Genomic DNA, 14,140 nt, shown 5'->3' with positions numbered 1-14,140 from the left:
CAGGGCGGCATCTGAGCCCCGAAACGCAGGCCCAGCACCCCTCGGCGTTGGCACCCCGCCGGCTGCCTTCCTCGGAGCAGCGGGAGCCTCTTCCCAAGAGCAGCCCTGGGAGCGGGACTGAGCCGCGGCCTCTGTTTGCCAGCACCCCCCGCCCCGCCGCCCACTGAGGCTCACGGTGGGCCAGGGACCCCCTGGGGGGTCAGTAAAGGAGCGAACTAGTCTCCCCTCCTGAGGCCAGCGAGGCCTGGGCAGCCGAGCACAGAGCTGTCCCGGGCGGTCAGGCTGCGGGCGGACAGAGGAGGCCTGAGGGGCAGACCAGGACACCCCTGTCCCTCTGTGGGCGCCCCACCCACCCAGCAGCGCCGGCCCTGGGGCTGGTCAGACACTGGACCCGCCCTGCGGCCTCGGCCCCCCCTACCCCAGGGCTGGGCGACAGGGGAGGGAGCCAGGGTGCGGGACCTTCAGGGCGGAGCTGGGGGGGCGGTGCGGGGCCTCACCTGACAGCCGGGGAGGGTTCCCAGCCTACCCCACCCTGCCCCGCAGGCTGAGGACGCAGGGGGTGACGCCCCGGTGGGCGCAGGGGCCCCCCCGCAGCGCCCTCCGCCCTGAGGGCGCGCACACCACACAGCTCACCCCTCGCGGAGCTCAGCGGCCTCTCGGACCCCGAGCGCGCAGGGGCCCCCTGACGGGCCGGGAGCGGGGAGGCCGGGCTTCTCCCCCCCTCACCCCCCAGCTGGGCCAGGGCCGCCCTCCCACCCGTCCCGCGCCGCTCCCCACCTCCCCGCAGTCCGCGCCCCGAGCGCACCCCCTGGAGCGCAGGGCTTGGGGGCCTCGGCCCGACTCGCGAGGCGCGCCCGGTGCGGGGTCCTGCGGGTTGGGTGGCCGAACACAGGAGGCCGCGGTGGCCCGCGCGGCTGACCGACCGGCAGGAGGTCAGGGCGGGGCGGGAACCTGGAGGGGCGGGGCCTGGGGGAGGGTCGGGGCGGGGGGAAGGGGAGGCGGGGAAGCGGGAGGGCGCCCGGCCCCACCTCGCCCGCCAGGCTCCGGCCTCGAACCGCTGCGCCCCAGGTGCGGGCGGGGCTGGAGCCGAACCGAGTCCCCCACTCCGCCCCTCCCCCGGGCCCCCGATTTTGCTCCGGCCCCTCCCCCAGGCGCGCGGGGGCGTTCACGCTTGGGGGGGTGTCCAGCCCAAAGAACCGGTTGAACCGAGGCTCCCCGGGTGGGCGGTTTCTGCGTCACCCGCGGGCCTGACACCCGTCGGGCTGCCCGCAGGGACCCGGCCGCTGGAAGGTCGGGGGGAGGGGACGGGGCGGGAGGCGGGGGACCGGGCGGGGGACGGGGCCGAGCCCGGGCGGGAACGGGGGTGCGGCTCCCACCCCCACGCCCGGGCCCCGGGGTGGCGGGGCAGAGCTCTCGGCCGCCCGGTGCGGGTGGGTGGCCGCGGTCCTGGGCGACTTCGCGGGCGTCGCAGCTCCCGCTCCCCCGCTGCCGTGGCCAACGCCGTGGGCGACCGGCCTCGGGTCCCAGCCGCGGCCCAGCTCACGGCCGCGCCGGGCCCCACCCCGGGCTGCCCCTCCTTCCATGCCCACCTGCCCCAGGCCACCTGTCCCGTCACCTGTCCTTCAAGCCGGAAACCAAGCGTCCCCTCCATTACCCGGCTATGACTCTGAGGGGCCGGCCCAGCTCCGGACCCAGCCCGCCCAAGCCCGACCCCGAATCCTCCCCAGTCCCGCACCCCCACGCTCCCCAGTCCCGCACCCCCATCCTCTCCAGTCCCGCACCCCTACCCTCCCCAGTCCCCCGACCCCCAAGCTCCCCAGTCCCCACCCCCATCCTCCCCAATCCCCCGACCCCCATGCTCCCCAGTCCCCACCCCCATCCTCCCCAGTCCCGCACCGCCACCCTCCCCAGTCCCCCGACCCCCATCCTCCCCAGTCCCCACCCCACCCTCCCCAATCCCACACTCCCATCCTCCCCAGTCCCCCACCCCCACCCTCCCCAGTCCCGCACCCCCATGCTCCCCAGTCCCGCACCCCCACCCTCCCCAGCCCCGCACCCCCATGCTCCCCAGTCCCGCGGGTCGAGCTCCCGGCGCGGGGACGAGCGAGTGCCGGCGGGCGGCCTGGGAAGTGGGGAGCAGGCGCCTCCTCCCCAGGGAGCGGGTGTCAGCGCCACGCGGTGCCCGGGCCCTGGATCCTCCGGCTTCGCCTCCCATGCTCGGACCCCCCACTCTCTCTGAGCCTCAGTTTCTCCGGCTGCGCCGGGGCGGAAGCTACAGGTGGCGGCGGCGCCACGCGGGGAAGGAGGGTCACCAGGGCCTCCTCTGGCTCGCGCACCCCGGAACCCTCGCCCCGCCCACCCCGGGGGGAGGAAGGGGGCGCAGCCACTCGCAGAAACAGAGGGAGAGACAGGCTCCGAGCTACCAGTCCACGGGGAGAGCGGGGCGGGGCGGGGCGCGGCAGCGCTGGGGCTTCCCCCACCCCCACCCCCACCCCCACCCCCACCCCCACCCCCACCCCCACCCCCACCCCCACCCCCACCCCCACCGCGGGAGGGGAGCCAGGCCCCAGGCCCGCAGCCGGCGTCTGCCTTTCTGTCCGAGGCGCGGAGGAGGGGGGCGCCCTGGCTCTCCGCCCGCGCGGCGCGGGTCTCTGCTGCGCGGCCGCTGAAGTCTCAGGGCAGCCGGGAGGGGGCGCTCGAGCGAAGCCATGAACCGGAGCGGGTCCCCAGGGGCCTGGGGCGGGCGGCCTGGCAACCTGGCTGGCGCCCAGCCTCAGGCTCCATTCGACCCGGCGGGCAGGGCAGGTCTAGGGGACAGGCCTGGGTCCTCCTCTCCCCACTCCAGCCCCGCTGGGAGGACAGAGTCCCCACCCCCATGATCTGCCCCCACCTCCTGCAGCTGGGCGTCGGCGGGCACGGCGCAGGCCTCCAGGGATGCTGTGGCGTAGCGGTGGCAATGCTCGCGGCTCCGGGTTACCACGACCCTGGGAAGGACGCCCTGCTCCCAGGGGGCTGCTCTTATGATGGCGTTTTTTAAACTATGAAATCTGGTTATTTATATTAGGAAGAAATGTCCAGAAACTTTGCGCAGTCAGCCAATACTTAGGGGCGGAGGGTTTAGTGTTGGGGCAAGACCCTTGAGATCCCTGACTTTCCTTCTAGTGAGGCAGTAGGTAGGAGAGGGGGACGTGTTCTCCAGCCAGACCCTCCTCTTCCCGCGGCCGATTCACCCCCCTGGGACCGTCCACTCCTCCCCTGGGGTCATTTACTTGGGACCCTCTGCCCACCAGCCCCCCAAAGGCCGAGGGGCTCAGCCCTGGGCCTGCCTCTCGCAGGGGGTCAGCACGTGAGGACAAGTGTAGGACGGCCGTGCCCGTGCCCGTGCCACGCTTCCACATATGCAATGTGTCAGATTAACCAAGTGCTGTTTTGTTGCTTTGCGCTACTGTGACCTTGGCGGAGTCTGGGGTGTTTTACCCAAGAATGGCCACGAGAGGGCTCCGAGAGCGAGCCTTCCTGGCCCTGCGCTGTGCCCTTAACGCCACCACCCCAGGGACACCCAGACCCTGACGCTGCCCTCCCCTCCATCCCCGCTTTGGAGGGTGAATGTGTGGGTGAGGGGGCTGGGCAGGGGACAGTTTCAATCTCAGAGATGGTTGCTCTTCAGTCTTCAGTTAGTCCAGTCCGTCCTTCTACTGGATTGGCGGGGACGAGGAGGCTCAGCGAGGGGCGGGGCTCCCAAGGACTCAAAGCAAAGGCTGGGCGTGGCCAGGACGAGCTCTTGCCTCCAGATCTGCCCGTTTCCTGTGGAAAGGTCCCTGGGGGGCGGGGCTGAGGGGAGGGGTGGGGGAGGGGGGAGGAGAAACAGAATGGAAGGCTGGAGGCAAAGATGGGACTCAAGGCTGTCTCTGCAGGCTCAGATATGGGCCTCCAGGCCCAGCTGTAAAGAGACTTCCTGTCCCCAGTTTTCTGCTCCTGGTCAGAGCTTCACTCCACAAGGGCCTTGGGCCCTATTAGGAGCAACCCCAGGAGCTGTGACAACCATCAGCTAACACCTTGGATGACATCCAACACCTTAGGTGACAGCAGCACCCTCATTAACAAGTACCGAGAGCAATTCTGCCCACGTGGAAAGGAGGGGGGTGGCCTTGTGGGGGGAGGGGGTGGAAGGGGGAGCATGCAGCACACACTTTCTGGTCACCTGTGTGTCTGGGTGTTGAGAGCCACAGTGGCCACTGCAGCGTTGTGACCATAAGGTTCAGGGGCTTTCTGGTTCAGGGGCTTCCGAGTGGACAAGTGTATGTATATGAGCGGAGGTCTCCTGAGAAGTTAGCTGCCTGGGGACTTGCCTGCCTAAAACCTCCCGGCGGCTCCCTGTGTCCTCAGGCCCCCACCCTCAGGGACCCTCCTCAGTCAGGTAGTCCTAGCCATGCATGATCTCTGCCAGCCTGTTTTTCCAGTCTCACCTCTCTCTTTAAAAAAAGATTGATTTCAGAGAGGAAGAGAGAGAAACATCAATGATGAGAGAATCATGGATCAGCTGCCTCCTGCACGCCCCCTACTGGGCATCAAGCCTGCAACCTAAGCATGTGCCCTGACCAGGAATAGAACCGTGACCTCCTGGTACATAGGTGGATGCTCAACCCTGAGCCACGCCGGCCTGGCACGGTCTCACCTACCTTTACACTCACATCGTCAGGTCTCCCACGCCACAGACAGTGCCCAGAGCCGGCCTCGCTTGATTCTGCTGTGACGCCGCCACTCCAGGTCCTCGTGATGAGCTGGTGCAAAGAGCTCCAGCCATGCCATGGCCAGAAGATAGAGGCACCCGGACTTTGACACAATGTCTGTACATGTTTACACGGATGCGTCTCTATGCCATCTGTCCCCTCTGTGGACCATTACACCCTGAATTCATCAGACCATGAATATGGATGGGATCTTCTCCCTCTTGATGATCCCAGAACCCAGCACTAGAACTAGTGATAAATGTTTAATATTATATTGATCAGTAAGTACAGGTTTAGTTTATGAATGAATGGGCAAAAGAATGGTAAGAAGAGGGATGGATGGATGGGGATGGATGAGTGAGTGATGAAGATGGGTGGTGGAGAGATGGAGGTGAGAACGGCTCACTGATGTGTATGTGTATGGATAGCATACGAACAAAATACAAGGATAATAGAAGAACGCATGTCAGGTTGATGGACAGGTGACTACTAGGTAGGTGGGTGGTTGGTGGGGATGAAGGACTGGAAGGGGAGGTGAGTAAGCGGATGGATGATGCAGTGGTAGAATGGGGGGTGAATAGATGTATAGATAATGGTTGTATAGGTGCGGGGAGCATGATAGATGGAGGTGCTAGATTGTGGGTGGATGGAAGTTGGTGGGCGGTGGGCAGCTCTGTAATGGTAGTTGGCTAAGATTGTAAATTGGATGGAGGGTAAGGGGCTATGGACACAACATTTGATGACTTGATGGATACTGAAAGAACCTATAGTGGATTAATTGCAGGTAACAGGTGGTGGCTGGTGGCTGAACCATAGAAGTATGGATGGATGGTGGATAAATAGGCAGTGGATGATGGTGATGGATCTATCCATAGAGAATGGATAAATAGATGAGATATAAATGTGAATGTATATACAATTGATGGGTGGATAATGAATGGTGGACAAGTATCTGGTGGCTGGATAGTGCATGAATGGGGGAATAGATGGCAAATAAATGGATGGTTCCTAGGTGGATGGGTAATGGAATGTGTACTGTGGAAGTGGAGATGGAAGGTGAACAGTGAATAGATAATGGATTCTGGATGAATAGATGATCATTAGGTGATTAATGGATGATGGTTGATACATGGCAATATCTTGGAAAAGGGATTCATGAAAGGCGGGGGGTGGAGATGGTGGAGGGATGGATGGATAGTAAGTGGTGAGTGGTATATGGCAAATAGATGGCTTAGTATTTAAATGGAGGAAATAGATGGCAAGTGGATGGTGAATGGATAATGAATGAAGATGGATATTGAATGAATAGTGAATAATGGATGGAGGATAATGCACAAATAATGAATAGATGGATGTGTACTCTATCCTGAGAACCTAGAATAATGCTTGGCACATAGAAGGCACTCCATAAATCTTCTAGAATAAATGAATATGGATGGGTGGTAGATGACACTTGAATGGGCTTTGGATGAATAGTGAATTATAGCTGGGTGGCGGATGGATAGACAGAAGATACTGTGAGATGGACGATGAATGGATAGATAGGAATAAGAGATGGTTGGGTGGTAGGTGGTTGGTAGGGAGGTAGTTGGTGGATTGTAGTTCATAGAAATATGAATGGATGAGGGATTACGAATGACTGGTGGTGAGTGAATGTAGATGGATGAATTGTGGCTGATTGAATGGATGGAGGCTCGTGGATGGGTGGTGGGTAAATCCAGATAAATGAGGAGCCGAGAGATGGTAGATTAACGTTGGCAGCCAGATATGTGGTGGATGTATAAATGAATGGTAGGTGGGTAGATAGGTGTTAAATATTGATGGAAAGTTGTTATATAGTGAACGATGGGTGGATAGGTGGTGGATGGATGGATGGATGGATGGTGAGTGAATGAATGCTGGATGATGGGTATTTTCATAGTGTACTAATGCCTGGTAAGTGGTGGGTGGTAATGGATGGGTGCATGATGGGTGGCTGGTGGTTGGAGAGTGGCTGGTGACTGGATTGGGTAGTTAATGGATGGTGGATGGTGGATGATGGCTGGTGCCTGGTGGGTGGTGGGTGAATGTTGGATGGTAGATGACAGTAGTTGGATGAGTGGATGCTGAAAGAGGGTTGTGGGTGCTGAATGGAAGTTGGATGGTTGCTGGGAGGTGGGAGGGTGGGGAACTGGGCAGATGGAGGTGGTGCACTGTGCTCTCAGGTGTCAGGTCTGTACATCCAGCTGAGTGGGACCCATGTCCCAGGGCTGTTTGCTGCTTTTGGGGAATGGGGTGGAGACGAAGACAAGAGGGGTGTGTGGCTAAGCCTGTACACACACACACACACACACACACACACACACACACACACTCACACACACACCTTGGCCCTCCACTTCCGCGTCCGCTCCCCCGCGTCCTCTCCACTCCTTGCGTTTGGAAGGCGCCCTTTTTCTACGCATCTGGCCCCACCCAAGTCTGTGCCCTGAGCCTCAGGCTGGACGCTTGGGATCTCAAGCGATGGGGATCAGGTTCTGGGGGATGCGGTCCTGTCAAAGGGAGGATAACGCCAGACGCCGTCCTACCTGGGAGCGGAGCCCAAGGACAGAAACAGGGGCGCGAGCGTGAATGAGGGGCCGGGCCAGCGAGCGCGTGGGCGGGGAGCACGTGGGGGGGGGGGGGGCGGGGAGGGACGGGGCGCGGGGGAGGGCGAGCCGCGCGGGGCAGGCAGCGCCAAGCAGAGCCGCCCAGCAGAGCGCATCAGCGCGCGGTGAGTGTGCGCGGAGCAGGGCGCCCTCCGGCCCAGGCCCGGCCCAGGCCCCGGTGCGCCCTGGCGGCGCGAGCGGGAGAAGGGGAAGCGGGTGGACGGGGGTTTGAGTCGGAGCTCCCGGGAGAGAGGAGGGCGTGGGGACCGCCGTGAGCTCGTGGCTGCCGGACGCCAGGCTTCGGGCGAGAGCAGTGCCCCGGGGGCTGTGCACCCCGCACCCCGTAACTGGCCTGACACACCTGGCAGCCGGCAGAAGTGGGGGTGCTGGGAGCCTTCCATGCTCCGTGCCCGCCGGCACTGGACCCTGGCGCGGGGCGCGGGGGGAGCCCTTGGGCACTGGCCCTCCGCTGCCTGCCCCGGGCTGGGCCCACGGTGCAGCTCTCACCTGGGTCTCCATCCTCCTGCACCGGGTTGCCTTTCTGGGTCTGTTTCCGTCTCTCTCTGGGTCTCTTTCCCCGCGGGCCCATCTCTGCTCGTCTGGGGCGCTTCCCTGCCTCTCACGCCTGTCCCTCCCGGGCCTGGGCCCCAGCCGGCGCTGGGTTCCTGGGATGAGACCCCTGCGCGGGGCTCCCTTGGAAGGTCAGACCTGGGAGCAGGGCGGGGGTGGGGGTGGGGGTGGGGCTCTCACCTGCTCTGGGATGAGAGGAGGCAGGTGGGTGTGGCTGGCTCCCACCAAGCGAGGACGCCTCCCAGCAGCTCACTGGGGCCTGAGAGCGGACCTGAGCTGGGTGTTCGCTGAAAGAAACCTCGTTTCCCACCCGCCTCTTTCGCTGGGTGCCAACAGGACCCCTCCCCACAACCAGCTGGGCCTCCCGAACACGGCACCCTGCTGATCACCGCTCACCCTATGCCCAGTCCCCCGCTCCTGCCCTTGCCTGTGTCCCTGGCTGCCTCCCAAGCAGTGCTAAAGGGAGCCGTCTGCCTGCCAGACCCACCCCAGCTCTTTTTTTCCTTGTTTTTTAAATTCTCACCGAGGATATTTTTTCCCCCATTGATTTTTTAGAGAGTGGAAGGGGGGAGGGGAGAGGAGAGAAAGAGAGAAACTTCAATGTGAGAGAGACACATTGACTGCAGACTCCCGACCCAGGTACGTGCCCTTGACCAGGAATGGAACCCATGACGCTTGGGTGCGTGGGCCGGTGCGCTAACCACTGAGCAGCTGGCCAGGGCCCACCCCATTTCTCCCTCTGGCTTAGTGCAGGTGGAGAGTCGAGGCTGGTGCGCCTTTGCCTCTGGCTGACTTGAACCTGGCCCTACTGCTCCCAGACTCCAGTCTCAGAAGCCAATTAGGGTCCCCCTCCCCACTTCCGCTCTCCTTTCCCCCCTCCCCTCCCCGCTGTTTCCTGACTCAGAACTCTCCTTCCTGCTGGCCTGCTCCCTCTCGCCCAGCCCCCGCCTCAGGTCAGCTGACCCTCTTCCAGGAAGCCTTCTCGGGTCTTAGGGCTGCATCAGCCTCAGCCCTCCTGCCACCCTCGGAGCCCCGGGCACTGCGTGGTGCTGCCCAGCGCCCTCCGCTGGTGGCTGGGGCAGGGACAGAGGTCCAGCTGCTGGGCCTGGCTGGGGTGCGAGGCTTCCCGGGGAGGGGGACCCAGCCTCTGGCCACAGCAGGCCTCTGTCTTCACGTCTGTCTGCTCGCTGTCCTCTCAGCCCCACAGCAGCTGCAGCATGAGTGGCCCCCCGCCCAGCGTGCCCGAGCCCAGCCCAGCAGAAGGAGCTGGAGGCCGAGCTGGAAAGGTATGGACCTGGGGCCCGGGGTGCCAGTCCTCAGCCTTGAGGGGACAGGAGGGATGCCCATGGCTTGGGGCCTGCCTCAGTTTACCCACCTGCAAGGGGGTGGGGAGTCTGATGGAGAAAGCGATGGGAGGCTGAGCTGCGCTGGCTTAGTTCACACCCTCGGGCCCCAGGGCTTGATGTTCAGGGCAGTTCTCTGCCAGGCGAGGCCGTGCCAGGGCCCTGCTCTCAGCTCTGGGCTTGGGGAGGAGGTGTGGCTGCTCCCTGCACAGGAGCACCGTTAGGGCCCTGTGCTCTCCTTGCTGGCGCTGTGCTGTTGCAGACCCAGCTCCCTCCCTGGCCGGGCGGACAGAGAGGGGGACCCCAGGCCTGGAGCTCCGTGCTCTCTGCCTGGGTCTCCTTCACCTGAGGGCAGAGTGACACCCTGTCCCCTCCTCCTCCCGGAGGAGGCAGGCGGGGAACGCGGGCGGAGGGACTACAGCTGCAGCGCCAGCAGGAAGACCCAGGGCGGCCCAGCCCGGCATTGGGGTTGGCTGCGTCCCTGCTCTGCTACTCCAGGCTCCTTGGACCCACAGACCGCCCAGCCCAGGGACACCTGTTCTCACGCTTCAGGGTCCCCTGGGGCTTGGTGCAAACCAGGAGAGTCTGGGCAGGAGCATGGGGGACAGGGGTGGGCATTTGAGCACAGGGCAGGTGGTGCCAGGCTGTTTGGAAAAGCTCTGCCTGTGTGCGCCCGCCCTTCCTCATGGCGCTCATGTGGTTGGGGAAGGTGGACCGAGCACCACCTGCTACCCCACTGGGTGGGGGGGGCCTCCAGGAAGGACCACCCTGAGCAGGGGCATGGAGGGGGCCCGCAGGCTAGCTGGGCTGCTGGGGGCAGGGAGGGGGGGGTCTGGCAGGGCAGAGCAGGTGCGCAGTGGACTGGCAGCCAGAGCCTCTACCTCCAAGGCCTTGAATGGGAGGCGGAGATGCCAGGGCACGGAGGGCGTGGGAGGCGCCCGAACACTCTGGTGGGCACTGAACAATGAGCCTGGAGTGAGCTGCTCAGGTCGCCATGACAACCGCTCCCCAGCTCCTCGGAGCAGGGAGGAGGCCAAGGACCAGCAGGGAAGACCCCAGAAGGGGCGGTACAGGGTAGGTGGCGGGTGGGAGTGCAGTCACCAGGTGATGGGGCCTCGCCAGCCTCGGGCTCCTGCCTGTGGAATGGGCCCCAGGGAGAGCTGCGACCCACAGTGCCAAGTGCCCCAGCCCCAGGGGTGGGTGGAGGAGGGGCTGGGACCCTCTCAAAGATGTGTGTGCGAGGGTCCAGCACAGGAGTGGGAGGGAGTGGGGAGCCCAGGGCCCGCACTGCGCTGACCCCTGCCCGCCTCCCGCAGGCCGTGGTGGGTGCCTGGGAGAAGGGCCCTCGGCTGGGCCCGCGGCTGCCCTCCATCGTGGTGGAGCCCACCGAGGCGGGTGCTGTGGAGAGTGGGGAGTTGCGGTGGCCCCCCGAGGGCGAGCAGAGGGGTTCCCCGCAGAGCCAGGCTGCTGCCGGTGAGTGAGGGCTGCCTGTGCCCCAAAGGGAGTCAGAGCAGGTGTCCTCCCCACCCGCCCCGCAGGCAGGCCCCCACCCTCCACCTGCTCGCCTGCCCAGCAGCCCCCCGTAAGCCTCTGCCTGGTGCCTAGGCACTGCCTGGCCTTGCATGCCTCCCCCGCCCCCGCCTGCGCAGAGTCCCTCCATCCACTGTGGGGGCCCGGTCGGCACAGGGTGGTGAGCAGGGTGCTGAGCAGCGAGCACTTGCTGAATGAATGGCCGCAGGGTCTCCCCCCTCAGCATCCAGGCCCACCTCCTCCCTCCCCTTCCTCCCTCTTGCGCTGTCCACTAGGGCTTGGAAGGGGTGAGGGTACGGGTGCCGGGTGCCGAGCAGGCCCAGCCCAGGTGCCCACCAGGTGGGGCGATGGGCCAGCCCATGGCAGGCCCTGTCCTGCCCACAGGTGCCTGGTTAAAGGCTGAGGGGCCAAGGCTGGGGAGCAGTGAGGGGAGCAGGGTCAGCCAGAAGCCAGCTGAGGCTCAGGAGAGCGGGGCGGGGGGGGGGGGGGTGGTGGTGCTGGGTGGTGGGGCCTCTGTGGAGGGCATGTGCTAGCGGGAGGTGGGGGGGTGGGGGGGGAGGGGGCGGTCTGTTGCCTGGTTTGGAGATGAACTTGGCCTCAGCTGGGGCTGCTTAGCGCCCTGCCTGCCCTCTCCCCTTCCTCGCGTGTCACCCTCCCCACACACCCACACAGCAGCCCCCTGAAGCTTGGGCCTGTCCACGCCAGAACCCACCATCCCTCCAACACCGTCCCACCCTCTGTCAGGTTCCACTCAGAAGAGCACCAGGACACCCCCTTCTGTGGGTGGGACTTGGGTTCTGGGGCATCCCCAGGTCTGCCCTGGACTCATCTGTCACTCCTTTTTCTGTGGGGGGGGGGGGTGGGAATCAGGGCAGGGGGTGCTTCTGCTCCTAGAGCTTGACCTCGACCTTCCTCCCTGCCCAGGGATGCGCATTGGCACCCCTCCTTCCCGCGGGGGGAACTTGCGGCCAGCCCCTCCAGGTGCAGTCCCCCCTCCTCCCACATTCTTTTTGCAAGCCTGCCAGGAGCGTGGCCCCACCAACAGGGGCCTTCTTGTCTCGCAGCCCCCGCGCCCAGCCTGCCAGGAGCACCCAGGGACGTACCAGGCCACCCCGGCAGCGAGTGTGCCAGCTCCGAGGCCCAGGCCCCGCGGCCCAGGGATAGGACAAGACCAGGGCCAGATTCTGCTGTCCCTGCCAACGCCGCCACTGCTCCCTGACCACTGGGAGGGTCCCACTGCTCCCTGACCACTGGGAGGACCCCACTGCTCCCTGACCGTTGGGAGGGTCCCACTGCTCTCTGACCGCTGGGAGGACCCCACTGCTCCCTGACCGCTGGGAGGGTCCCACTGCTCCCTGACCGCTGGGAGGGCCCCAGCCCCGGGAATAAAGCTGGGCCGCGCCTCCACTCACCTCCTCTGGCCAGACCCCTAGCCCCGCCCTCTTCCGCCCAGGGTCAGGGTCGGGATCATCCCCTCCCTATTCTGTGGTTTGAAGCAGAAATAAAGGCATTTCCTGGGAGTGGCACCCTCGGTGGGGACTCGAGGGACCGAGGACAATCTGGGTTCTGCTGCTGGCCTCTCGGGTCAGGGTTTCGGCTCTGAGCCCTGGCTGGCCAGGCCAGGTGCTGGGAGAGACCACGTGGGTGTCTGTGTGGGGCAAAGGCCGGGGCGGGGGGTGGGGCTCCCCAGGGGCTGTGGCGTGGGCTCCTCGGGCCTCTGCCCAGGGCTGTCTGCTCTGCCCCAGCCCAGGCGGCAGGCAGGACCGGCTCCCTCACTCACCGGCCACCCTCCTTGGGGCCTGCAGCCCTGGCGGGGCCCTGAGGGCAGGAGTCAGTGCTCGCGTCCCTCCTCCCTGGGCACCAGGGCAAGAATGGTCCGGGGGTGGGCGCCCTCTCCCAGGCTGGATCTCCCGAAATCCTACAAAGTCCCATTTTACAGTGAAGGTAACTGAGGTGTGAAGGGAAGTGTCGAAGGCTATAATGGGGTCCCTGAGGCTGGGAAGCCGCCAGCTAGACACAGAGCCCACCTGGGAGATGAGGTGGCACCTCTTCCTGTGCCACGTGACGTGAGGGTCCCGTCTGTCCATGGGCTCCAGCCTCACTGTCGCTTGGCTCTGTCCCACTGCACCAGGACAGGGGTCAGCTTGGCTGGGGGGCAGAAACCTGATCGCTGCCCGGCCACTCCCCAGGTGTGCCACCCGCCTCACCTGGCCCCTGCCCTCAGCAAGCCTGACCACGAGGCCGAGGAGCCTCAGGGCTAGCAGGGGCAGCGCGGCATAAATGTCAGCCCACAGAACACACAGGTGCAGGCGGTGGGACAGGCCGGTGAGTGTGCTCCTGGGGAGGCAGGAGACAGGCCCTTCTGTTCTGGGGCCCTTCCCCTGCCCCTTCCTTCTAAAAATAGCTCACCCCGCCCCCACCCCTACCCCCACAAGCAGGAGAGGTGGGAGGCGGAAGTGCCAGTTTGCCTGCGGTCTGGGGTCTGCTTTAAGTGTAGCCTTGGGACGCCTGTGCCCCACACACAGGCCCTGGCCTGCAGCCTGGGAGAGGGGTGGGGCTGTCCTTCAAGCCCCTGGGGTCTGGTCCCCAAGCGGGTGGGAAAGGGGTAGACATTCCCCAGGAAGTGCTGCTGGACTTGCTGACACTGGGAATATAGGGCAAGGCACGGAGGGAGCGGGGTGGTTTCCAGGTTCCCCATGTGGCACGGGGGTGGGCAATGGTGCCACATGCAGAGATTTCATCCTCACCCTCCCAGCTCATTTAGACCTGACTTTCCCGCGGTCCCACCGCGACGGAGAGCTGAGCTCGCAATCCCAGGTGCGCCCGAGACCCAAGCGGGCCGGTGCCCACCACGCCACTCTGGAGCTCCCCATGCCCGGCGAGCTGGGAGGAGGGGGTGCAGACCCAGGGAGGCAGCCCAGTGGGGGTGGGCAGAGCATCTCTACCCCGTCTTCTGCTCCCCGGAACAGCTCAGGAGCCCGCAGCCACCGCACCGGCGCCTTTAGCCCAGCAGGGCCCCCGCCCACCACCACCACCTCCCGCTTCTCGGGTAAAGGTCGGGGGCGGTGCCCGCGAGGACGCCCCGCCCATGGGTAAGCCCCGCCCCGCCCCGTCACTGCCCCCTGGGCTCCCGGATGGGCCTCCTCGTGTTTGCGGTATCCACCTTGGGGAGAGGGAAGCTCCCCAAGGTCCGCAGACGGTTAGAGGCGAGGATGGAGCCCAGGCCTCCTGCTCTCCGCCCCGAGCCGGCGGCAGGGCGGGTGGGATCTGCCGCGTGGCGTCTGCATTGCGGGGAGAGCCTGGCTTCCCAGGAACACGAGGTCAGACAGGCACTGGTGCT

The 14,140-nt window shown here is 64.9% G+C and overlaps 1 protein-coding gene across 2 annotated transcripts; it reads left to right on the top strand.

The window, feature by feature from the left end:
* Positions 1-7,415: 7,415 nt before the first annotated feature.
* Positions 7,416-12,318, top strand: LBHD2 (LBH domain containing 2). 2 transcript variants are annotated; one of them, XM_036306407.1, is made up of 4 exons: positions 7,416-7,482; positions 9,127-9,213; positions 10,587-10,743; positions 11,865-12,318. In XM_036306407.1, the coding sequence occupies exons 2-4, from the start codon at positions 9,145-9,147 to the stop codon at positions 12,017-12,019; spliced, it is 381 nt and encodes a 126-aa protein (XP_036162300.1). In that variant the 5' UTR covers positions 7,416-7,482; positions 9,127-9,144; the 3' UTR covers positions 12,020-12,318. The 2 variants fall into 2 exon arrangements, with proteins under 2 accessions (XP_036162300.1, XP_036162301.1); XM_036306408.1 differs by lacking the exon at positions 7,416-7,482 and adding an exon at positions 8,119-8,566.
* The last annotated feature ends 1,822 nt before the right edge of the window (positions 12,319-14,140 follow it).

The sequence above is a fragment of the Myotis myotis genome, unplaced genomic scaffold (genome assembly GCF_014108235.1).
Source record: "Myotis myotis isolate mMyoMyo1 unplaced genomic scaffold, mMyoMyo1.p scaffold_m19_p_41, whole genome shotgun sequence".
Taxonomy (NCBI): Eukaryota; Metazoa; Chordata; class Mammalia; order Chiroptera; family Vespertilionidae; genus Myotis; species Myotis myotis.
The sequence above is the reverse complement of the archived record's forward strand: the minus strand, read 5'-3'. Positions and strand labels throughout refer to the sequence as shown.

Bases quoted from the DNA above. Each gene is read 5' to 3' on its own strand.
- LBHD2 (XM_036306407.1), top strand. From the start codon at position 9,145: ATGAGTGGCCCCCCGCCCAGCGTGCCCGAGCCCAGCCCAGCAGAAGGA. The intron at 9,214-10,586 runs GTATGGACCTGG...CGCCTCCCGCAG, and splicing joins CTGGAGGCCGAGCTGGAAAG to GCCGTGGTGGGTGCCTGGGA. The intron at 10,744-11,864 runs GTGAGTGAGGGC...CTTGTCTCGCAG, and splicing joins GCAGAGCCAGGCTGCTGCCG to CCCCCGCGCCCAGCCTGCCA.